Source organism: Microtus oregoni, unplaced genomic scaffold (assembly GCF_018167655.1).
Source record: "Microtus oregoni isolate MIOR12 unplaced genomic scaffold, Mior012 000132F_ref0000261, whole genome shotgun sequence".
Lineage (NCBI taxonomy): Eukaryota > Metazoa > Chordata > Mammalia > Rodentia > Cricetidae > Microtus > Microtus oregoni.
In genome coordinates this window covers 1,399,782-1,425,323 of record NW_024544775.1, presented here as the reverse complement: position 1 = coordinate 1,425,323, position 25,542 = coordinate 1,399,782, and the positions used below count along the sequence as shown (strand labels likewise).

Here is a 25,542-nt window from a genome sequence, read left to right as displayed (position 1 = left end):
ACTGTTAGCTCGACGTTTTGTTTTTCCTTTTCGTCTCCGGCTCGCCGCTGCTGCCTCAGCCGCCCGGACTTGAACGGAAGTCTCAATCGAAACACTTCTTGTGTCCATGTTTTCCGCAGATGAGATTATTTTCCTTCATCAAGAAGTATCACTCGGTAGTTACTAGATTACGGAAGTAACCCCGGAGAAGCAGTCGCGAACGACACGGTTTCTGCCATTTGAGCAAAACAGAGGTCGGTCAGAGGCCTTGGCTGCTCCCCCTCCCTCGACGTGGAAAACAACCTCCCAGCCAAGAACTGCCTGCCGCGTGAGTGTCAGAGGTTTGGTGACGGTCTTGATGAGGGCGTATATCCGCCCCTTTCTCTTTCCCCGGGTAACTAGACTCTTTTGAAAAGTGAGGTTTCAACATGCAGAACAGACAAGATTTTCCAGTTCGTTATACCAGACACAGTGTGTTGAATGATGGGAATGCAAACCAGAAGAAAATGATGCAGAGGAGGCCAAAAATCTGTAATCTGTGGTAGCGCCAATAACTTTTAAACACTACACTCTATTGTGTATACTCGATTATTTAAATAATAACTTCAGTAAAGTTGCAATATGGAAGGTACAAAGGAAGTGATTCCATTTCCCAGTCTGGTATCAGGAAAGAGACTCTTTCAACTATGCGTCAGCACCTGTTTTCTCCTAAAATACCAGACATGCGTGTATGCACATATATATCACCACCTGTTGCCATGGTATTTGTTCATTGACATTGAGTAAAAATGTAAACAAGTAATGTAAAAGAGTGCGGTCTGAGTTCTGGGACGTTAACTGTGACCCGAATAGAGAGAGAAAAACAGGAGAAAGGTCTTAGCTGTAGGAATTGAGAGATGAGCTTCTGACAAAAGGAGGTAAAGTGCCAAATTCAAGCAAGATTTTTTTTTAATCTAAAGTTTGACAATTTTTTTTATATTTATTTATTATGTATACAATATTCTGTCTGTGTGCACACCTGCAGGCCAGAAGAGGGCACCAGATCTCATTACAGATGGTTGTGAGCCACCATGTGGTTGCTGGGAATTGAACTCAGGACCTTAGGAAGAGCAGGCAATGCTCTTAACCTCTGAGCCATCTCTCCAGCCCCCTCAAGCAAGATTTTAAAAGAATCAATAGAAAACTAGTTACAGGAAGACAGCATCAAGAAGTCAGTGGCGTTAACTCATATTGCAAACTTAAGGGTAAGAAGAATTTAAACATTCATTCTTTCATTATTTGTTGAAAGTGGTTTTTGCCTGACGTCATTCTTTGCCTAATACTATCTCATTGATACATTTGTGAGTAAGGCCGGTGAGGGCCATTATGCAGGAGTGTCTGTCCTGGTGGGCGGAAACAGACAAATAATTTCGATACTGATAAGGTCTATGAGGACAAAAGATAAACCAGGATAAGAATGTGTAAAGCAGTTTAGCTCAGGTGATAACGTGGGCCTCTGTGCAGCGGTGTTTGTGTTGAGATGGCAATGCTCACAAGGACTCTGTGGTGTATTAAGCCAAGGAGAAGACGAGCTAGACAGAAAGAACATTGCAAAGATTTTGAGATGGACAATGCCTTGTTTCAAGAACATTTTTATAAAGCCGATATTATTAAAGTGACCTGAACCAGGGAGTTAGAGAGTGGCGTTTGGAGACATTGGTGGGCTACATTGTGTGGCCTGCAAGCTCTAGTGTAAGAATAGGTCTCATTCTGTGTACAAATGGATAGGATTGATAGGGTCCAGCTAAAGAATGAGTTTAGGGGATGTTACAGAAGTCTGTGTTTGGTGGGAGTGCCTTTGTTGTAATCCGGTCAGATTCCATTTTATCTGTCATACAAAGACATAGAAGTCTGTGCTGTTAACTAACCGAAATCTCTGAAAGGAGTCGGGTAGATTTAGAAGTTCTTTAGAGAAAGAAAATAATTAAAACCGCGTGAATCTTAGTAAGAGGTAGCACATAGTTAAACCATTTGCTTGCATACAAACATACTCCACATCAGACGTTAGCTTATATTGTGCATAGCTCATTGCATATCGTAAAAAGGAAACCAAAAGATGAGGCTAAAAAGTAGCAACTGTTATTAAGCTAAGGTGTTGAATCTCTGATTTAGGTAACGAATAAGAATGATGAAAGTAAAAACAGAAGTAGAAGCAGGGCAGAAGCCCTTAGGGTCCCAAAGTGGGGTCGCAGGTAGGAGAGAGGGAAGTTTGGCAGAGGGGACAATGTACGACTGTGTCACAGATTGACTGCCTCTAGTAAAGGGCTGAAGACATTGGGTGTGCAAAGACGTTGGCGGCCATTATGAAACTAGGTGGGGGAGGGGGGAGGAGTAGAGGAGAAAGTTGGGTTGTAATAGAATGAAGATTAGCAAGAGAATACTGGCAATGAGGGTTTATGTACTTGAGAGGTTTGTTGATTGGGAATGCCCATAAGCTTGGGAAGTATTAACTCTGCATAATCGTTTGTTGTTTCTGACACTTGAGACTTGAGCACTTGAGTAGAAGGAGAGGATAATATAGAAGAGGGTGGGGTTCGTGTTAGAAAAGAATTAACATTTCTTTTTTTTTTAAATATTTATTTATTTATTATGTATACAATATTCTGTCTGTATGCCTGAAGGCCAGATGAGGGCGCCAGACATCTTTACAGATTGTTGTGAGCCACCATGTGGTTGCTGGGAATTGAACTCAGGACCTTTGGAAGAGCAGGCAATGCTCTTAACCACTGAGCCATCTCTCCAGCCCCCAAGAATTAACATTTCATAAGATTTATTGAGCCCTTACGTGGTGGCTTGGATAGTGCTGGGTGCTGTCATTGGTATTTTGTCTCTTAAACCTACCGCAGTCCTGTAACCCTCTCTTTCACATATGAGCAGACATCCCTGGCATCTGCCTAGCACATAGGGGAGTATAAATGAAGCCCACCTCCCCTTTGCCCCACATGGGTATGGAGAACAGTGAAAACAGTCGTTTTGGAGGTAAGAAATAGAATTTCAGAAGTGAGAAATTCAAGCCACTCAACTAACTGCTTCCTTAACTCCAGACTGGGGAGCAATAAATTGTGGTATTTGTATTTCTTCAAAGGTCTTTTTCCTTAGACTTACTAGTTACTTTTGGCCTGTCTTTTGCATGTGCTAGACTGATTTTCTGCGTTACTTTCTTTTTATTTGTTGTGGTTGCTTGTATGTGTTATAATGTGTGAGTGCAGGCATGCTCGGGCTTGCTACAACTTCGTTCTCGCTTTCCATGGTGGATTCCAGGGATGCGACTCAGTTCCTCAGGCCTGCATGGCAAGCACCTTCACCTGCCGAGCTGTCACACCCGCCCAGATTGCTACAAGTGTAACTGGTTTATCTGCAATGAGATCCTGAGCATACAATAGCCAAAACTCAACTTGAGAAACAGTGAAGCCAGAAAACTTAGCAGGACATTTGTAACTCTGTGAACTGTCTTCTCCTTCCAGGCTATGTTCTTAACAGTGGAGTGAAGCCGTAGGGGTTACTCAAAGCTTTTAAGGAGATCATTAGATAACGGAGGTAAGACCACGGCTCTTCCACCAGGGGTGTGCACAGTTGGCATCCTTGTGTGTTGTCCCTGCGTTATTAGGAACAAGCATGTGTTTAGCTTGGCGCAACTCTTGAGCACTCAGAGAACTGCCTGTGCTCCCGTGTCCCCATTTCCTTAGGTCTGCGCCGAAGTGTGGCAGAGCCGCGCGTAGGAATGGCAGCGGAAGTACGAATGGTGCTTTACGAGGACGACTCGGTGCAGGTGCGGTATGCTGATGGCTCCACGCTGCAGCTCTCTCCCTGTGGCTCGGAGTTTCTGTTTGAAAAGGCGCCTGCTCTTTCTACACACCCTTTAGAACAGCCAGAGCGAATCCGTCAGCGGACACACTTTGTCATTAGCACCTACCGGGTAAGTAATAGCACAAAAACACTCTTCTTAATACAAAGGGAAGCTGCTAGAATAGGAAAGGTAACGACGATTCTGGACTTTGGTCATTCTGGACTGATTTTCGGATAATTTTATGTTTCTTTCTCTAGGAGCAGCTTCAGCGAGCCCTGGATTTTCGAAACTCTTCGGCTACATGCCCCTTTTTATCTGAAAGCCTCATACCTCCTGAGAGAAAAAAGGTGATGTTTTAAAAGCATATTTTTATGAGTACTATTTAGTACAGGTTAATTGTAAAGAGTTGGCTTAGCACTTGGAAATGGGCACACACAGTCCGATGTGCTGCACCAGACCACAGAAGTTACACATTTCAACTCCTTGACATTTTCTTATAGCATTTCTTTTATATATATATAATTTATTTATTTTTATTTTATATGCATTGGTATTTTGCCTGCATATATTTCCATGTTAGATCTTGGTATACAGACAATTGTGAGCTGCCTGTGGGTGCTGGGACTTGAACCCAGGTCCTCTAGGAGAGAAGTCCTTGCTCTTAACCTCTGAGCCATTTCTCCACCCCAGATTGTAGCATTTCAAATCATGACTTTTTTATTCTCATAGGCCTCAATATTAAGAAATTTCATAAATGAACTTTAGTAATTGTGTGTGGTTGTCGATGTGTAATATAGGATATTAGCCTAGTTTGTTTTTCCCATGCTTCGATAAAACACTGACAAAAAGCAGCTTGGAGGGCAAAGGATTTATTTCAGTTAGTAAGTAAGTCCACCATTTGGGGAAGCCCAGGGAGCAGCTAAACCAGAGACCATGAGGAACACTCCGACTGGCTTGCTGTCCCTGGCTCGCTTAGCTCCCTGTTTTATAGTCCAGGCCCCCCTGCCCAGGGATGGTAGCACCTCCAGTGGGACAAGCTTTCCTGCATGATTGAGTAACCGAGAAAATGCCCCACAGACCCGTATTATGGAGGTGTTTCCTCAGTTGAAGTTCTGTCTTTCCATGTGACTCAAGTTTGTGATTAAAAATAAAGACCTAGCCAGTATAATTTGTAATTATGTATAAGTATAAAAATTTTACTCTTGTATCTATTTTTTGATTTTGAGGAATAATGGTATATGGACTAGGAATTAAAAGCATTTTTTTTTTTTTCTGAAACAGGGTTTCTCTGTGTAGCTTTGGAGCCTTCCATGGAACTCATTCTGTAGACCAGGCTGGCCTCAAACTCAGAGTCCTGCCTCTGCCTCCTAAACGCTGGGAGTAAAGGTGTGCACCACCACTGCCCAAAACCAATCTTAAACATACTTAAAGGCTGAGGCAAGAGTGTTAGCGCATTCAGGCATCTGTGCTGGCTTGCCCTTGGAGCGCTGACAGAAAACCTCCTCAGCTGTAGCCACTAAGATGCCTCCTGTGCACATTTGCTGTGTTCCTTTTAAAAGGTTCCGTGTCTGCCTGTCTTCCTCCTTCCCTCCCTCCCTCCTCTTCCAATAACCCTCCCTTATGGCATGACTCCCTTTCTGCCATTTTTTAAAATTATAACAATGAGGATCACTTGACCTCCTAAATTTAAGACTAATGTGGGCACTGTAGTTAGATCCTGTCTCCAACAAACCAAAACGTCAGTGGTACCAGTGTGACATGGGTATCTGCTGAGATTTCTTTAATTACCAGCTCCTGTATAGACAGAAAACTATGTTTCAGAGAGTTTTTCTTTTTTAATTTGTGAGATTTTTCAAAGTGGGGAAGTTAGGACTTGAGCCTAGTCCCAATGCTCTTGGTAGTAGGGCATTAGCCCAGGACTTCACAGGTGGCAGGCAGGCAGGTATTTCACCCCCGAGCCACACCCAGCCCAGCTGTGCCTGCTCATTGCTTCCCGAGGCTCTCTCGCCTCATACTGTGCTGTGGCTGTGTTCGTCGTCTTATATCTGTGCATTTTGATGCCAAGATGCCTGCGATGGACAGCTTAAAGGGTGACTGTTTCAGAGGAACTAGCTCATGGGCACTCGGCCCTAGCGCGGCTGGCTTATGTTGAAGCAGAACATTATGGGAATGTAGGCAGAAGCAAAGCCTAGCAGCCAGGAAAAAGAGGAAGGAGAGACCCACTTCCTCCAGCCCTAGCATAGCCCGCTCATCTGTGAACTCATGAGTGGATTAATCCTTGCAGAAGTTAGTGCCTTCCTCACCTCTCAGCAGTGCCGCCAGCTGGAGACCACACACTCAGCACCGGGGCCTCATTTCCAAACCTTAGCAGGCAGGGGGCTATAAAGAGCTGCAAGCTGTAACTTATTCCATGGGGTCTTTGTCCAGTGTCTTTTGAATAACTGCACCATTAAAATGGTGTCATTTGCTGCTGATGCTGCAATGTGGTCACAGACTGTAGGCTTTCAAGATTTGATAAAGATGGAAGTTGAAATGTTGACTATATGCAATAATTGATCAAAATTCTGCTATTTACAGTACTGTTGATTTCTTGTGTATGAGAAAGCAGATAGAGACTGTTAACTGTTTGAGTCTGCTGTTTGCTAGGGTCAGTTTACATTTGAGTTTTTGAATTGTTTTAAATTATTTTAAAAGCCACCTGGAATTAATTTTAGCTAATGTTGTGCTGGGCACCTTCTAGGACAGGGAATTCATGTTACATTTTGGTTCATCTGGTGATACAGCATTTCCCAAATGCTGTCTGGTAATTCCGAGACAACTTTAAAAGTAATTCTCACCTTTCCCCTGTCTCATGTGACATTTTAAAGTATTGAATTTGTTTCTGTATTATCTGTGTTGTTTTCTCAATGACTTCTACAGTAGTTCCATACCATGTAAGCTCCAGTTGCTTTTGTATAGCATGCCACAGCCTAGGTCCCTTTCATGTCTGTCGTTTTTCAGATTAGAGTTTTGGGATGAGTGGTCTGTACATCCAGCTCTTCCTAAATCATTGAATTTTTTTTAATCAAACTAAGTTTAGCACTAATCAGATGGTTTCTACCTCTTTCTCCCCCCCCATCTCTTGTATGTGTGTGTGTGTTTGTGTGTGTTTCCCAGAGAAATATTATTAGCATCCAGTATTATATGTAAAGTCACATATTAACTCCAGTTTTTATTTTCTAGGTAGTAAAAACACAAGTATATTAAATTCTTTTTTTTTTGCCCGCTTAGGAGTTTATTAGAGGAGGTGTGTGCAGGCGTGGTGAAGTTGGTGTGCAGAGAGAGGGGGCTGAAGATGGCGAGTCCAGCTTTTAAAGTTACCTAGCACCAGTATATTAAATTCTTATAGAGTACTTTTAATATCAAAACTATGGGGAAAATGAACATTAACAGAAAATATGGGGTTTTTATTTTCTTCTCTCAATTCAGCATATCTTCATTGATTTCTCCGAAGTAAAATGGCCCGGTCTTGCTGGAGACGACAGCGTCACATATTCGGAGAGCGGTGCCGTGAAGATAACGTCCCTGGATGGGCACGCATACCTTTGCCTGCCCAGATCTCAGCATGAATTTACAGTCCATTTTCTGTGTAAAGTGAGCCAGAAGCCAGACTCCTCTGTAGTACTCCCTGAAACAAATGATCGTGTCCCAAAAGATAAACTAGTTGGAAAGACCACAAAATTCTGCACACATGGAAGTTCATCAGGACAAAGATTAAAGACTAAAGAAAATGAACCTCATCGCCAGGTCTTGAAATCGAAAGAAGCTTCAGCAAGCATGTGTTGTGTGAATGGAACTGTGGGGAAGGAGGGGCTGCTGTCCCCGAGCACAAGGCACAGATGTGTGTACGCGTGGATGAAGCAGCGTTGGTCTGTCGCCTCCTGTCCAGAGCAGTGGAAATATCCTCTGTCTCTAGCGCTTCGTTTTCATAACAAAGTTAGCGTTGCGTCTGGAACTGATGCAGATTTCCCTGCAAGTGGAAGCATAACCTCTGACGCTGCAGAAGAAAGTGGAGAAGAGGTTTCTGTTCTTCCCAGAGCCCTGTCACTCAGCTGCCCCGCCCCGCACCTGCACAGGTACCGCAAGGATGGCTTGTTGCTCAGAAAGGTTGGGGAGAGGCCTTCCTTACCTGATCTTAGCTTTTAGATCAGCTGATACTGCTCTGGTTGGTTCGTTTTGGTTTTGGTTTTGGTTTTGGTTTTTTTGAGATGAGGTCTCACTATGTAACCTGGGCTGGCCTTAGAACTCTATGTATACCAGAACTCTAACTCATAGAGAACCCCCCGCCCCGTCTCTGTCTCCCAAAAGTGCTGGGATTAAAGGTATGAGCCACCACACCCAGCCACATCTGTTGCTATCCTTACTCTCATTTGATTGGCTAAAATCTTTCATTTTAAAGGATAGTATTCATAGCAATGTAAGGTATTTAATGAAGGTCACTGTCCATAGAAGGATTATTAAAGTACAGAACAGCAGGGCTCTTTGGGAGAAAGCCTTGAAGGGAGTCCATGGCTGGTCACTGGAGCCCATGAACCCATGACCCCATAGGCTAGACCATAGACCCTGGACTTGCCCCTGACCCCACAGGCTAGACCATGAACCTGACAGAGTTTTGGTTACAGTTTCTTTCTTTGCTGTCAGCCCCAATGGCTACCCATTTTTTAGTTAACTTACTATAAATGTGTCCTTTTTAAAAAAGGTTCAGTATATGGAGACCTTTTTATGGCTAGGTCAAAAACATTTTCATTCAAAGATGAATAATAGTTAAAAATTTGCAATGTGAACTTTTTATGAGCATTCTAGTAATTTTTTTATAAACTAACATTTATAAATTACTTGTGTGAGACTGTTCTATTTTATGTATTTGGTATAGGAACCCTATTACAAGAATCACTATAATCCTCTCATAGAGGAACCTAAGATCCAGAAATGGTAAAGAACTGAAGCAGGTTACATCACTAGCACCTGTAGAATTGAAATTTGCTCCTAGGTCTTCTCTGAGTACACATTTTTACCTAAAACATAGGAATAGCTTTTGGACTTGCCATAATTATCTAGTTAAACTGGAAATTCCCGGATTCTAAATATGTGACAGAAGAGGTTTTATGCTTCTAAATTAAGTTTGCCTTTGACTGGATTTGGTTGAAATCCATTTCCTTATCCTGGCATAGCAGGCTTTCATGGTCTGGTGGCTTCCTTGGCTGTAGTCCTCACGCCTGCCAGCGCTGTGTCCTTGCTCATCATTGCTTGAGTGCTCACGCTGACTCCCTTTCGCTCCTGCCCCAGCTCCTGCTCTTTGCTCCAGCAGGAGCACTGTCCTCTCCCCATCATACTTTCCCGTACTCAAGCCCAAGCCTTACTTCCTTGGAGCGGTTTCTCAAAGTCTGTTGCTGAGTTAGGTCCTTGTTCGTTGCCTCCCGCATCACCACCCCGACTTGGTGATTTCTGTTTGACTACACTGCCGGATGGAACATCTCCACTGGGGACAGGAAACATGCCTCCTTTGGGGGACTTTAAGTTCTCAGTGTGTACAGCATTTGCCCAGTCTACCATAGATATTTCAGTAAAGATCCGTTTTTTGAATTCAGGTTAATTTTAAAGATTAGTAAAAATTTTAATTTACATCATACTGAGATCCATAATGAGGTTACTGAGAACTTGACAAAATATGACTTGTTTTAAAATTTCTCTAATGTACGTGTGTGTGTGTGTGTGTGTGTGTGTGTGTATAAGCGTATACATTATATAGTCAGGCAAGGAATAAGCATTATGGTGGCACTGTTTGTTGACTTTCAATGGCAATTATTTTGAGCAACCGGAATTAATGCTCCAGTTTTCTCTTTCACAGGTGGAACTTCTGTGACTCACTTTTGCAGAGACAGTCTGATGGAGAAGACTATTCCTATCCTGAGCTCGTGAAGGTGGTGTGGTGCAAGGGTGTGACGTACAGGTGAGGCTTACATGGCATCTCCAATGCCACTGAAAGTCAGTCTTGCTGGTGAATATATGTTTGTAGCAGGGACTTAGGGTATCCTTCTGGTCATAGAAGGTCTGGTTGTATTACCTTCTGAGCATGGAATCAGCCTAAGGGTGATTTCGTCAAAGGAAATCGTTCCTTTAGTGACTGTCCTGCTCCTACACTTCTCCACTGAATTTTCCCTCCCCTACCATAGAGTTACTATCTAATGACCGAAATATGGTGTTGGCCAGATCCATCTTTACATCCATGAGTAATAGTAGAAAATGATACCTGATGTTTTTTGGTTACCAAAATGCTTTCCCTTTCCTGTATGAAGATCCACCCACTTCTGACAGCATAAATTTTAAATTGCATTTCTTTTTTCCTGGGGTGGCAACACGTGTGTGTGCTTTAGCAGGCATGTAGAGGTCAGAGGACAGCCTTCCGGTGTCAGTTCCCCTCTTCCATCATGTGTCCAACACGTGTGTGTGCTTTAGCAGGTGTGTGAAGGTCAGAGGACAGCCTTCCGGTGTCAGTTCCCCTCTTCCATCATGTGTCCAACACGTGTGTGTGCTTTAGCAGGCGTGTGGAGGTCAGAGGACAGCCTTCCGGTGTCAGTTCCCCTCTTCCATCATGTGTCCCAGGGATTGAACTCATGGCATCAGGCTTGGCAGCAAGTGCCATTACCTCTAATTGCCCCCAACACCATATAAAAGATCTGTTCTGATAAAAGTAGTTTCCATGAAGTATATACCGGATGCTTTGGTCATACCTGACTACTACATGTGTAATACGCCTTGCATGGATAGTTCATCTTTCCATCAGGTACTGATTACACCAGTTATTTTTGTGGAAGAGTGATCTCATTTTCAGGACCTAGAAGTGTGGTATTCAGCTTCTCTGCGCTGACATTGTTTGGTGACTCATTATGTGTCAATCCCTAAGTTGGCACTGGGTATGTAAAGACAAGATTCTCTGAGTTCTAGAAGCTCTAAGCTTAGTTGTTGCAATAAGCACATAAGGCACTTGTGTGTCCTATTTCTCTTTGGTGCAACATTGCCGGGTCTGTTTTTGTTGTTATCTTAATGATCGCTTTCCTGGATGCATTAGTCTTCATTTAAAAACATAGGACTATTTCTCTATTTTAGGCTTATCCATAAAAATGTAAACTCGATAGAGATTTATCCTGGAGATGGATCAGTTTTCAAATCAGAAGGGCCTTATATTGGTAACTATTTTACATATTATTCGAGTCAAGAAGAATCAGAAAAGGTAAACTAACAATGAAGTTCAAGTTTTGATAGAAAGTTCTTTCCTAAGTCACTATAAATTTGATGTGTTATGTAATATCTCACTCCTCACCATAGAAAATTAATATAATCTTACTGTCAGCATTGACACCTGGCGAATTATTAATCACTTTGTTTTTACTGTAGTTACGCCCACTGTTATCCATTAACACCCTAAACAGTTGGTTTAAATCAGAAGCTAAATTTGTGTTGTAGAATTTGTCCATAAAAAACACTAAAGCCAGCCGGGCGGTGGTGGCGTACGCCTTTAATCCCAGCACTTGGGAGGCAGAGGCAGGTGGATCTCTGTGAGTTCGAGACCAGCCTGGTCTACAACTAGTTCCAGGACAGGCTCCAAAACCAGAGAGAAACCCTGTCTCGAAAAAGCAAAAAAAAAAAAAAAAAAAAAAAAAATCACCACTGCATCATAGCATGCTGAGGTAAAGTAAAAAAAAAAAAACACTAAAGCCCAGAGCATTACCTTTGAGTCATTATACTACTTTGAATTAATATTTACAAGGTACAAGACATGTATGGGGACTAGGTAGATGGTTCTGTGGGTGAAATGTATGGGGGACTAGGTAGATGGTTCTGTGGGTGAAATGTATGGGGGACTAGGTAGATGGTTCTGTGGGTGAAATGTATGGGGGACTAGGTAGATGGTTCTATGGGTGAAATGTATGGGGACTGGGTAGATGGTTCTGTGGGTGAAATGTTGGCCAGATGAGCATGAATGAGAACCTGAGTTGAGATCCCCGAGGCACACATAAAAGGTGGACAATAGCATGTATCCCCCCACTCTCCACCAGAAAGGCACATTAAGAATACCATTAAAATATGTAGGTTTTATGGGCTTTAGAGTATTAAAATAATTGCTTGCTTTATTGGTATATATATGTGTGTATGTATATATATATATATATATATATATATATATATATGTATATCTATATATACTTCAAGGAAAAAGTAGTTAAGTACTAAGGGCCAGATTTTTGTTTGTTTTACACTTTCAGAAAGAAGAAAAAACTTACTCCATAAATAACCTTCCTCCAGACAGACCAGGAAGTCTCTTCTCTGTACGTTCTCTGATTAAACAGGCAACCAGGTGAGTTGGTGATGTTCAGCTGAGAGAAAAGCATGTACCTGAGTACCTCGATGTTTCCTCTGTTAAGGTTAGGACGCAGTGGGTACGATTTGTCTTAGCCACAAATCTGTCGGGTTTTCTGGTCTCATAATTTAGAAAGTAATCACAAGAGCAGTAGTCTAGAGAAGCTTCCACACAGGAAGGGGGCGAGTCCAGAGAGGGACTCGAGTGCCGTTTCTCTGGACAAGTGTGGCAGCCCTATGACTGCTTTAATCAAGTTGGGGATTTGAGGAAACATTTGAAATTTTCCTAGTTTCTTATTTTTACAGCAATAGAGTTTTATGAGAGTGTACTAAAGTGTGGATTGGTTCATTATTTAACCTTCTTAGAAATTGTTTTGATTGCTGGGCAATGGTGGCACATGCCTTTAATCTCAGCACTCAGGGAGGCAGAGGCAGGCAGATCTCTGCAGGTTCGAAGCCAGCCTGGTCTACAGAGTGAGTTCCAGGACAGCCAAAGATATGCAGAGAAGCTGTGTCTTAAAAAAAACAAAAAATTAAAAATTGTTTTAATTAATCTAGAGCATCCAGAAAAAATGAAAACATAATGTTGAATTAAATAATTGTTTTTATGAAAGTACCTAAAAAATTTCCAGGCTAGATTAGCAGGCTCAGAAATTATTTGATTTTCTATACACCTGCTTTCCTTGCCATCTTTAGACTATGCTAAACCTCTTAGATATGTGACTGTCACGTCTTTAGAACATCTGAGCAGCAAGAAGGCTCAACTGAGGAAGGCGCTTGCTATGCAGGCCAGGTAGCCTGAGCTTGACCTGTTAAGCCACGTAAAGGTGGAAAGAGAGCCAAAGCTGCAAAGATGTCCTCTGACTTTTACACACATGCCATGGCACACATGAGTGCACAGACACCACAAATCACTAATTAATTTAAACAGTTGTAAAGGAGCCCCTAAAATATCCATGGAGTGCCTTTGTTGCTAGAAGGTCAAGGAGTAGCTTTAGCTAGCCAAGAGAAGGCAGAGGGAAAAGATCTTCTAGGAAGGTGAGTTGCCACAGTCATCTGAACTGTTATATGGCATTCAGGATGTTGCTGAGACATTGCACCACTGTTCCAGATGTTTGAAAACATAGAAAATGTCATCATTTACAAACACTTAGGGGCTGTTTTTCATGTTCACGTTCACAGAATTCTTCAACACTGTGCCAAGACAAGGCTTTCACTAAGCCACAACTATCATGTCTGCTGCTGGAAAATGGTATGGGGAAGCAAGACTGTTAGCTGTTTGGAAGCATGCTTGCACATTCAAACTGCTTTCAGCTAAATCATGGGAGAAATTCTTTTTGACATTCAAATTTGTTTATTCAAGAGAATACCTACCTGAGCTGGCTGTGGTGGCACACACCTTCAATCCTATCACTCAGGAGTCAGAGGCAAGCAGATCTCTGAGTTCAAGGCCAGCCTGGTTTACAGAGTGAGTTCTGGAACAACCAGGGCTACACAGAGAAACCCTGTCTTAGTTAGAGTTTCTGTTGTTGTGATGAAACATCATAACCCAAAGCAACTTGGGGAGGAAAGGGTTTATTTCACTCACAGTTCCCTATAACAGTTCATTATCAAAAGCTGTGAGGGCAGGAACTGATGCAGAGGCCATGGAGAGTGCTGCCTACTGACTTGTTCATCATGGATTGCTCAGCCTGCTTTCTTAGACAGTGCAGGACCACCTGCCCACAGTGGGCATCAGTCATTAATTAAGAGAATGCAGATCTTATGAAGGCATTTTCTCAACGGAGGCTCCTCCTCTCTGACATAAAACCAGTCAGCACAAGCCCTGTCTCAGAAAACTTAGAAATATCTGCCCCATAGACAGACTGCAAAATCAGCCTCTTTTTTTTTTTTTTTTTTTTTTTTTTTTTTTTTTAAAGCTCAAGACATTGCACATACTGGGCGGATACTTCCTGTCACTTAGGGATGCTCCTCACCCCTATGTTTTAGTGTATGTAATCTCTCACTCCTACCCCTCACCCCTACCATGTTGGGACTCAAACCTGGGCTTAGAGCATGCCGAGCACACACTCTTGTCACAAAGCTCTACTAGGCCGTTTTTGTTTTTCCTCGACATTTTGGTGCAGAATGTAGTCCTGGCTGGCCCTAGCTAGCCCAGGCTAGCTTCAGGCTTGACATCCTCCTGCCTCAGCCTGCCAGGTGCTGAGATTACAGATGTGTGTAAACCACCATGTCCAGCTGATTGATTGTTTGCTTTGCTGTAACAGAGGAGAGATGGGGTTTACCGCGTCTGAGTTATTTCACAGCACTATCATTACAGACCCTGAGAGTATCATATTTTAGTTTTATGAATGTAAAAGTCAGTCCATTAATCCTAGCTTAGAGGAAATGATTCTCAGACACTGATTTTTGGGATCCATACTCATTTGATTATAAACTTATATGTTGTTATAATTCACAGTTTTTGCCTAAATTAAGTTCAAAGCAGGATGGTAGCTTCCAGAGATACTAGAACTTAATCATGCTAGGCAAACAATTTTGCATGTGTAACTCTTGAAAAGTTAAAGTATAGATAATTCTGTAGCACTCAACTTCTGAATACGAATCTTGAGTTGCTTCAGGGTTCATTAATAATTACTTATCTTTTTCAAAGGAAACTCCTGCCTTGTGATGTTCTTTACTTGGTTTTAGGTTCCTGAAGTAAATGCTAACAATCCCCTGCCCGTGCTTCTGAAGGAGTCTCTCATACCCAGTGTGGGGAGATTTCTTGCCTACTCTGATGACAAAGTTCACGCTGTCTTTTTAGATGGCGTCACTCTAACACTGAATTGGAATTTCAGCTCCTCTGCTGAAAACAGAGAAGTGAGTATACCTAGGACCAGCGGTTCTCAACCTTCCTAATGCTATGACAGTTCCTCATGTTGTGGTGACCCCGGTCATAAAATACTTCTGTTGTACTGTTAGGAATTGTAATGTAAATATTTGATCTGAGGGGTATCTGATATGTGAGCCCTGAGAACTGCTGTTATTTGTTATGCTCAGTAAAATTTGCTGTAGCATTTGTAATTGTCACGCATGAGATGCCATTCTGATCTTAGATACTTGTATATATTATATTACTATTAGGATAAACATTATCTCCTTAAATAGTTATCATTTCTTTGTGATTCAAGATTCTATCTTCTAGGTTTTTTCAAATACATAATAAATCATCCTTAATAGTGTGATATCTACAGTGTGAAATATATCCTGATTAGTTACTTATCTACAGAAAACAGTATTACTTTATCTCAAATTATGTTACTGGGTTTTTTATGTGTATATATTTGTGCCTTTGTAAGTTTATGTACCCCATGTATATGTAAGAGCTCTTGGGATCAAAAGATGGCATCTGAGTCGCTAGAATTGGAGTTATGTGATATGGAGTGCCCCTCTGTATTCTGTGAATATGTCTTACTACCATTGGTTAATAAAGAAACTAACTTGGCCAATAGCCAGTCAAAATATAGCTAGGTGGGAAATCCAAACAGAGAAACAGAGAGAAAGGAGATGGGGTCAGAGTAGAAGCCAGCAGCTACTGGAGAAGCAAGATGTGAAGTAACAAGCCATGAGCCTCGTGGTAAAATAGTTAATAGAAATGGGTTAATTTAAGTTATAAAAAGCTAGTTTATAATAAGCCTGAGCTATTAGGTCAAACAGTTTGTAATTAATATTAAGCCTCAGAGTGGGTTATTCAGGAACTGGCAGAGGATGGTGGGGGGAGAAGCCTTCAGTTACAGTCATGGGTGTTTGTGATCACCATTTGGGTGCTAGAGATTTGTCGAGAGATTTATTGATCTCAATAAATTTCCTAGCAAAAAATCAGAAAAATATAACAAAGAGTCACTTTATGTATATAAAATAACACATTGCAGCAAGGATTGGCATTTATAATAACTGTGTGGGTAATGACTTTTACCAACAACCCATTCAAATCCAGTCTTTCAATTCTCAAAATAAATTTGTAATGATTTCATTCCTTTATTAAAAAAAAAAAAAAGGATGCTCAATCATTCCACAAGGACATGTGCTCAACTATGTTCATAGCAGCTTTGTTTGTCATAGCCAGAACCTGGAAACAAACTAAATGCCCCTTGATCAAAGAATGGGTAAGAAAAATGTGGTACATTTACACAATGGAGTACTACACAGCAGAAAAAATAATGACAACTTGAATTCTGCAGGAATTCAATGGATGGAACTAGCAAACATTATTTTGAGTGAGGTAACCCAGACACAGAAAGACAATTATCACATGTACTCACTCACTGGTAGTTTTTAAACATAAAGCAAAGAAAACCAGCCTACAAACCACAATCCCAGAGAACTTAGACAACAATGAGGACACTAAGAGAGACTTAGATAGATCTAATCTACATAGGAAGTAGAAAGTAGAAAAAGATAAGATCTCCTGAGTAAATTGGGAGCATGGAAACCTTGGGGGAGGGTTGAAAGAGGGAGGGGAGAGGCAGGGAGGGAAGCAGAGAAAAATGTAGAGCTCAATAAAAATCAATTTAAAAAAAAAAGGAGGTTGCTAACATTTTAGTTTTAGAATGATAAAACTTGCCTCTTCCTTTTGCTTCTTAAGGTAAATCAAGGTCTGACCTTGGGTTGGTGCAGATTAACTTTTCCTGATGGGCAGGATCAGCTAATTCAAGCTGAGCATCCTGGAGCGTATGAAAGGTATGGAAGAGCAATTTTATTTTCATGTCTCAACCGATGGAGCGTATGTGTAACTTAAATGTTACGTGTCATCTTAGTTTTTCCAGATTGCAGAGTTTTCAGTTACACTGAAATTTAACTCAATGAAATATATCAAGTCAGCTTTAAACGTGTGTTTGTCTCCAAGAGATTTTTTTAAATAATTATTTTCAGCATGTCTGATTTCCTGTTGCAAGTATGGTCAGCTGTGTTAGCCAACTTTCTAGTTCCTTAACGAGACTAGAAGAAAGGTAGTCTACAAATGACTGTAAATGGCTAAGATGGTAGGCATTTCTGTGAAGTGTAAGCATTGAAACTGGTTGGTGGATATTCTTAAATGGGAGGATGCTTGAACCTAGTTTATAGCAATACAACTTTTCTGCTAATATAGTTCACTGTTAGTTGTCGTGACTCCACAGGTAGTAGTCTTGAATTTAGAGCAGCTTTAACTGTTGGGGCCCACAGAACTGCTTACTTAGCATCTTGAATCTATTTTTCTGTTGTGTGGTCTTGTTTTGGTCTAAATATTCCAACATTCAATTGCTATTTTAAACAGTTTCTCTCAAAAAGATAGTCCCTTTGGCAAATGTTTTCATGATTTGTTCTATCCCATCACTTAAGATCATTCAATTTATTAAACTTGTTTTTGATACTCATTAAGTTACATTTTATTATTTGCATGTATATATATGTTTATACATGCATGTGCTCCAATGGGCATTTCCAGGTTTAAATTTTAGAAGGCAAATGCGTATATAGACTATGTAAAGACATATGTCGAGCTTAAGGAATTTCGCCTTACTTTGAAAAACTAAAGAGTTAGATATTTAAATTTGAGCTTTAAGTGAAGTGCAAGTATTCCTTTCTTGTTTTGATTTAGATGTTTTCTTTATAATATGAATACAAATAAAATTATTTTATTCTTTTTGAATATGTGAAAAGGTTACCTCATGTGTTAGGATTTAGAAAATCTTATTGCCTCACTTAAAATTTTTCTATATCTTTTTTTTCCTCCAAACTGTCTTACTGATTTTTTTCTTATGTATTTATAGAAAGTATACAAATTCAGATTGGGAGAGTAGCAAGGTAGTAGAGCATGTCCTCAGCATAGACAAGGACCTAAGTTCCATTCGCAGCATAGAAGGGGGGGAAATCGATTAAAAAAAAAAAACTTAAAACAAGATGGCACACCCTACAATTTCAACACTCATCATAAGGATCAGAGATTCAAGGTCATCCTTTGATGTGGGATTTCCCTCTGTGTGCTGTGAATACCATTGGTTAATAAAGAAGTTGTTTTGGGTCTGTGATAGGGCAGCGCAGAGCTAGGCAGGAAAGACTGAACTGAATGCTGGGATAAAGAAGGCAGAGTCAGGGAGAAGTCATGTAGTCCTGCCAGAGACAGACACAGGATGTAACTTTACCCAGTAAGCCACAGCCAAATGGCGATATACAGATTAATGGAGATGGGTTAGTTTAGGATATAAGAGCAAGCTAGAAATATGCTTAAGCTATTGGCCAAACAGTATTGCAAATAATATAGTTTCTGTATAGTTATTTCGGGGCCAAGCAGCCAGGAACAAACAAGTGGCCTCCTACAACAATCCTTAGCTACATAGTAAGTTAGAATCGAAGTTTGGTTTTTTTAACTTCAATTCATTTTTGTTATTGTACAAATTAATTATACAAATTAATGAGTTTCCCTATCAAATATTTCTAATGTGTTTTTTCCAGATATGTGACATCAGTAACATCATGGTGCAGAAGACTAACCCAGACCAGTGTAAGACAGGCGCCCAAACAGCTGTCACCTGTTCTCAAAGAAAACTGGTATTTAGATTTCTTGTAAACTTAATCTCTGAATAAGAGCCAATTAGTACCAAGATGTGATGGTTTGAATAAAAATGGCCCCCATAGGTTCATATATGTGAATGCTTAGTCACTAGGGAATGGCACTATTTGAAAGAATTATAAGGAGTAGGAGGCGTGTGGCCTTGTTGGAGGAAGTGTGTCACTAGGGAATGGACTTTGAAGTTTTAAAAACCCATACCTGGCCTAGCCTTTCTCTCTGGGATAAGATGTAGCTCTCAGCTACTACTGTTCAGTGCAGTACATGTTGCCATGCTCCCTCCATGATGACAGTAGACTAAGCCTCTGAAGCTTTAAGTAAGCCCAGATTAAATGCATTCTTTCACAAGAGTTGCCTTGTCTCTTCACAGCAATAGGGCAGTGACTAACACAGGGCTGGCAAGATGGCTCAGTAAGTTCATGTTTACTGCTTAGGCTAATGACCTAAATTCAGTCCTCGACTGCATGTAAATCCAGAATTGTCCTCTGACTGTGCACACACACACACATACACACATACAGAGTGAATAAATAAATGTTAAAAGCAATATTTTTTTTAAGTAGCAAATGGAAAACCTTGAAGCTTTTTTGCTCAAGAAAACCTTTTGTTGTAAACATATTTAACAAAATCTTTTTCATGCTGTAAGCTTGGAAAAAAAAACCCTTTTCTAAAAAAAAAATTACTTTTTCAAATCTGATGTACAGAAAACTCTGCATTGAAAAATTTATATCAAAATGAGTGGCTCTTTATATATGATAAATTAAATTTTTGTGGTGAATTCAGTATTATTAAAGGAAATATAATCCTGAGTAGCATAAGCTTCTTTTAAAAATTGACTTTTAAATAATTTCTGTTGCAGTTAATTCTTGTCCCAAATTATTAAGCGCGTTATAAAGTAAATCAAGTAGTATTTTTAGATCCTCAGGAGACTGAGCTAGGGCTCCACAGGAGTGTCTCAGGACATCAGACTTTGGAAGTCATCAGGAGCAGAGACAGAAAGGAGCATTCAGGAGAAAATTCAGCAACTGAGAGCAACTGGCTGCTCTTTCAAAGGACGCGGGTTCCATTTCCATCACATTCGTGGCAGCTCCCAGCCCTCTTTAGCTCCAGTTCCACGAGATCTGACATCCTCTCTGGCCTCCACTGCACCAGGCATGCATGTGGTGCACAGACTGACATACAAGAAAAGAGCATACACATTAAGTATAGAAGACTCAGTGAGAAGACAGTTTGTCAGGAGCAGGTAGTATTTGCTAGGATATACTATGTTTTGATGAATTGAGATGGATCCTATAATAGATAAAGAAGTTCACATGGGACGAAAACACAAGTTCATAAATCTAAAACTAGTTGGAAGGTCATTGATGCTCTTAATGTCACTGAGTAAAAAAAAAAAATCTCAGTGTACTGGAAAAAGATACCAAGGATGCAATTTAGGAATGCATTTTTTCAGATTTATTTTCGTGTGTGTGTGTGTGTGCGTGTGCGTGTGCGTGTGCGTGTGTGTGTGCGTGTGCGTGTGTGTGTGCGTGTGCGTGCAGCTCAGCCTGAGGAAGCCAGAGGCCTGGAATCTCCCAGAGCGCTAACAGCAGCTCTCAGAACCAAACTCAGGTCTTCTGCAAGAGCTGTCTGTGTTCTTAACCACTGATCCGTCTCTGCGACCCCAGGAACCTTCTCTGATAACCCTGTTCTGGGACCAGATCCAGGGCATCGTGTGTATTAGGGAAGGACTCTACAGCTGAGCCTAATGTACAACCTTTCTAAAAGGAAGTTTAAGGCGACTTAGCAGAATGTAGCAGGATAATGTGTGCGTGCACACAGCCTAATTTAAGGTCTGTGCCTGAGTGAATACTTGTTAGAATAAATCAAATGAAAACAGTAGGTGTGATTTTAGTATGCTGACCTTCTCAGGATCCAGCTTCGCAGAGGCCTCATCCTTCAACTCCAGCCTGTTTCAGAGCAAGAAAGTGGCTCAAAGCAGCTGGGAAGGAGGGAAGTTGCATATGATTATAAAACTGGTCACTAACCTTTGCTTAAGTTATAACTGGTTTTGTTTTTTTATTAAATGCTTTGTTTACATCAAAACTGAATGAGGGTTATGTTGGCATTCTAAGAAATGAAGTCTGAAGCCAGGCAGTGGTGGTTAATGCCTTTAATTCCAGCACTTAGAGGCAGAGCCCAGAACCCAGCAGATCTTGATGAGTTTGAGGCCAACTAGGTCTACATAATGAGTTCCAGGCCAGCCAAGGACAACATAGTGAGACCTTATCTCAAAAAATCAAAAGTGAAAGTGCAGTTGGTGATAGCAGCTGTGGTGAAAGCAGTGAGGAACAGCTGTGACCCCCAAGACACCCCTCACCCCCATCCTCTGCCGTGTCAAAAAAAGGGTGGCTGAAGGAAGAAAGATCACACATTAAACAGCTTTCTAAAGTGTAGTTCAGTATTTTTTCTACCTTGCCATCATTAGTTTATTGGTTCAACTTCTTAGCAGCTTGAATAAAGCACCATTTCTAGATAAACGTCCTTGTTAATTTTTCAGAGGTAGTCATCATAGTATCTGTATAGTGTTCTGACGTGGTGGGGAAGACAAGGTAGAACGTTCACATCAGGGGCTCTGCTAGAGTGTTAGAGTCAGCCCTCATACATGCTGCCTCCTGGCTTTTCTGTCACGTGTGTAAAAGCTCATGTTCCAGCGTCATCCTTTATCTTTCATAGGTCTGTTGCTTCTGAGCTTGAGAAAATACAGAAATTTAACTGTATCCTTTAAGAGAATGTAATATCCTACAGAAGTATTCCATTTCAGTCTGTTCTTGATGACTGCACTTTATGAGGGTTAGTTCATGCATGCATGTGGCTGAGTTTTGCTGAGTCAGACAATATCTAAAATATTTTCTTGTCATGAAATGTTATGTTAACATTTATACTTTTATGTTTGAATTGGATAAGGAATGATGAACTAGGATTAAGATCTCTTTTGGAGACATTTCCTCTTATATAATTATATATATATATACATATGTATGATAGCTGTTAAAAATCTATCTGTAACTTCTGTTATGAACCCTGTCATTCATCCAAATTTGTTTTCTCTTCATTTTTCTGCACAACTTACAAGCAGAGACAGCCTTGGCAAGGGATTTGGTGAATTGTATAACTTTGGGGAGCTTCCTGAACCTTGTGAGTGAGATTCATATACTTCCTGGGCAGTGTGTATTTTATCCTCTTGGTTCTGTGAGCTCCCTCCTCCAGAAGGGACTGTTTCTATTGGCAGAAAATAGTTATACAGTCTTACTCAAATAATAAACTAGTTCTGCAAGAGAAGGCAAATTTCCTTTTACTCTAGATTTTTGTTCATTAAGAATGCATTGTTTCTAACCCTGTCATCCTGTTCTTTTACCCTTTTTGTTTGCTTAGCAAATGTAGGTTAAGAAATGTTATTGGGATTTTCTTTTCTTTCTTACTAACCCTCCATCTAAACACGCAATCCCCCACTACGGCTGAGTTCCCCGTCTCTAAGGGATCGACTTCATAAACTCTGAAGTCCAATGCGATAATGAATTCAGTAGATAGTCCTTAAACTGAGAAATAGTTTCATACCGAAATCAGGTTTTCTTAAAATCAGATTGTATAATGAAAAATGTGGGGTAAAGCTCCTTAACTAAGAAATTCAGTGCTCCTGGAAAACAGTGGTATCCTCCACTTGACTTCTGGCAAGAAAAATGAACAGTGTTCGGATGCCCATACGTCAGAATCTTCAGAGACCCTGCTAGAAGCAACTAATAAAGAGAGTGTATCGGTAGCATTGAAAAGAACTTCTGAAATCCTTCAGGATATTGACTATCTCCTGTCAAACTCTAGAAAGTGAAAAATGGAATTATTGCAACAGCAAATCTTCAGGTTGTTTCACATTACTGGTATGAAATTGCTTGTAACCCAAGGAATTGCAAATACTACTTTTGCAATGTGCAGAACTGATTTAATTTTGATTGTAATTTACCTAACGTGTAAATTTTAGTGTGTATGTATTTATATATATGCATTTTTAAATAAAGAACTATTTTGAAATTTTGAACTCTTTCATTTTTCACATCCAGCTGTTTAAGAAAAGTTATGTTTTGCCATTTTTAATATTGTAATGTTAATTTCCAGTTTTCTTTTTGAATGTGCAGAACTGTCCATTCGGTCATTTGCTATGCAATCTCTCCTGGAGAGCTAATGTAGCACATCTTCTTTCTGGTCCCGGTTCTTGTCACCGCTCTAAAGAGTGCCGTGCACAGACAATGAAGTAAGTGGGAGGAAGATTTTCTTGCAAGGAGAGGACAGCTACGATTTGATAGAACTCTCCACAGCCACAGGCTGCCTGCCATCCAAGAGCAAGTGAGGGCTGAGGGCAAGCCTGCTGGGGAAGAGCAGGAGCAAGTCTGCAGGGTGGGCAATGGCCGACAAAAGGCAGGTGCTGGAGGGTTGATTTAGGCTCTGAACAGGCTCTGATTGGCTAGGTATATATCAAAATGGAAAGTAAGGCTCAATGAAGGGAGAGCCTGCTGAACCTGAAAGAGGAGTAGTTCGCAGTTTAGCTGGTGGTCCCATCCCCCTTATTGTCACAGCCATGGTAAGGAAGCGGAGATTCAGCTGTCTGGAGGGCAGCAACCCATTAACTGTTATTATATAAATGTGTGTGCATATATATATATATATATATATATATATATATATATCCCTAAATAAACACAGCCTAGGCAGTTTGTATAATGTTACTTGTGTGTGTGTTTCTGGGCTGACTGGTTTGAGGTAACCAATTGTTCTGCTCTTCCCCGGGAAGACTTATTTCTCTGACTCTCAGCACTCCTTAGTTGCCTGTGATTCTGTATGTAGTGTTGAGGCCTAGCCTTCCCTTGAGTGTGAAACAGAGCAAGCAGGTGTGTATGAGAGGACTTGGAGGGAGGGGAGGGAAGGGAGAAATGAGGCATTATCTCAAAAAAAAAAAAAATAAGAAATAACTTTAAAAACCTATCCAGGGTGTTAGGAACCCACTCCACACTGACTTGGCTAAAAACCGGGAATCACTCCCCCTCTGTCAGAACTATATTTTAAAAAAGCAAACTGTATTTCAAAATCTAAACAATCCTGTTGCAACCTATTGATACAGTCTATGGGGTCTGGATCAGGTTTGTTTTCTTTGTTAAAAGACAGGGAGCATTTGAAGGTCAACAGGGTGCAGCTGAGCCATTGCTGCCCCATTGGCAGTTGAAGGAAAGCATTTACTGGGGGTGAGGAAACAGGCAGTGAGCACTCTAAGAAAGCCCTCTGTGAAGCCGAGGGGGCAGGGAGAAAGCTGGAAGTCCAGCCTCTTGAGGGCTGGGGGTTTTGAAGCCTCTGAAGAGTTTCCCTCCCCTCCTTAGGTTTGGTCGGTTTGGAGACAGGATGGTAGATTGATCCTAACTGTTCTTGGCCTCATCTAGCCTTGAATTTGGGCCAGTCCATCAGCCGGGGACATGCTGGTGGGAAACAAAAACTCCCAGGTTTTTGTCTTACGTCAGGAGATTGAGGAAGAAGCTGGCCATTTTGGCAATTTGCCACCTTTCTTACCCAGGTATGGCCCCTTTCCCTATCTGCCTGCCTCCCAGGGAATCTACCTCCTTATCTCTCAGAACTCTTAACATTAGAAGGCAGGAAACAGCAGACAAGAACAAAAGGGAAGGAGACTAGTGGATCAGGAGTGATAATGTCCATTAGCTGAGTGGAAAAATGCCCTCCCTTTATAGCCACTCTCTGGGCTCCTTCCCTTTTCTGGTCTCAGCAAAAGTTTCTGTCTACAGTCCTCCCAACAACCCCACTAAAGTCAGCCCCTCCCAAATCAAATATATCATCCTGCTTATTTCCTTAACAGCATTTATCAGTACCTGTCCAGTGTGTTTCCTTGTGGTCAGTCCCCTCCAGTGAACAAGGTGCACAGTTAATCTGAAGCTATACTGTAACCTGGCGCAACAAAAGTATCCAGTGTGTGTTGTACGAAAGAATCGCTGCCTTCAGCCAGTAGGCTTCCAGGAAGCCTAGACTGTATGGCACACAGACCAACCATACTGCCGGAAGGGCCATGTCCCTAATTCTAAAGCAGTACAAAAGTTCAGGTTGACGATTTTTCAGGGTGTGTGAGGTGACCAGGAGTTTGCTTGATATTGAAGATCCCAACTGTCATGAATATTGCTAGTCTCGCTTTCCATCCTGATACTTGTTTTGAGGAAGTAAGAGGTAAAGGCTGTCTCTCCTGGCATCTTTGGGCTGGTTCACGCCAGATGTTTCCTTGTGCTAAAACAGCACCTGCCTCAGCAAGGCAATAAGGGTATATATAGTCACCATTTCAGAAGGGCGATTTGAGTCCAGTCAGTACTACTCTTTTGTTTCCAACAGGTTAGTGTCATGATTGTTCTTGCGCTGTCCTACGACCAGCCTCAGCCGCTGCCACCAGTGTCTAGCAAATCCCCAAGGGGGCGGTGGAGCACTGCGGTGAGTCAGATCTGAGACCTTCCATGCATCGCTAGCCCTGCGGCATCCACGGAAGGAAGTTAGAAACTTCTGTGCCTTTGAGACCCAGACCCATTGTCCATTGAGCGTCCTGCACCAGGTGAGGTGACTTTTCCGAACCGGCTGCCCGCCTCCACTTGGGTGGGTGATTCGACCGCCCGCTAAGCCAAGAAACCGACGGGACGTTTTCCACATCTCTCCCGGGTTTTGGAGGCGTGTAGAACTC

The 25,542-nt window shown here is 41.3% G+C and overlaps 1 protein-coding gene across 2 annotated transcripts; it reads left to right on the top strand.

The window, feature by feature from the left end:
- Positions 1-22,805, top strand: CUNH5orf34 (chromosome unknown C5orf34 homolog). 2 transcript variants are annotated; one of them, XM_041646375.1, is made up of 14 exons: positions 1-307; positions 3,483-3,555; positions 3,705-3,934; positions 4,063-4,152; positions 7,274-7,920; positions 9,693-9,794; positions 10,952-11,075; positions 12,109-12,200; positions 13,385-13,454; positions 14,894-15,064; positions 16,830-16,924; positions 18,677-18,772; positions 21,507-21,547; positions 22,463-22,805. In XM_041646375.1, exons 3-14 carry the CDS (start codon positions 3,740-3,742, stop codon positions 22,654-22,656), a joined length of 1,917 nt encoding a protein of 638 aa, XP_041502309.1. In that variant the 5' UTR covers positions 1-307; positions 3,483-3,555; positions 3,705-3,739; the 3' UTR covers positions 22,657-22,805. The 2 variants fall into 2 exon arrangements, with proteins under 2 accessions (XP_041502309.1, XP_041502310.1); XM_041646376.1 differs by lacking the exon at positions 1-307 and adding an exon at positions 1,153-1,223.
- The last annotated feature ends 2,737 nt before the right edge of the window (positions 22,806-25,542 follow it).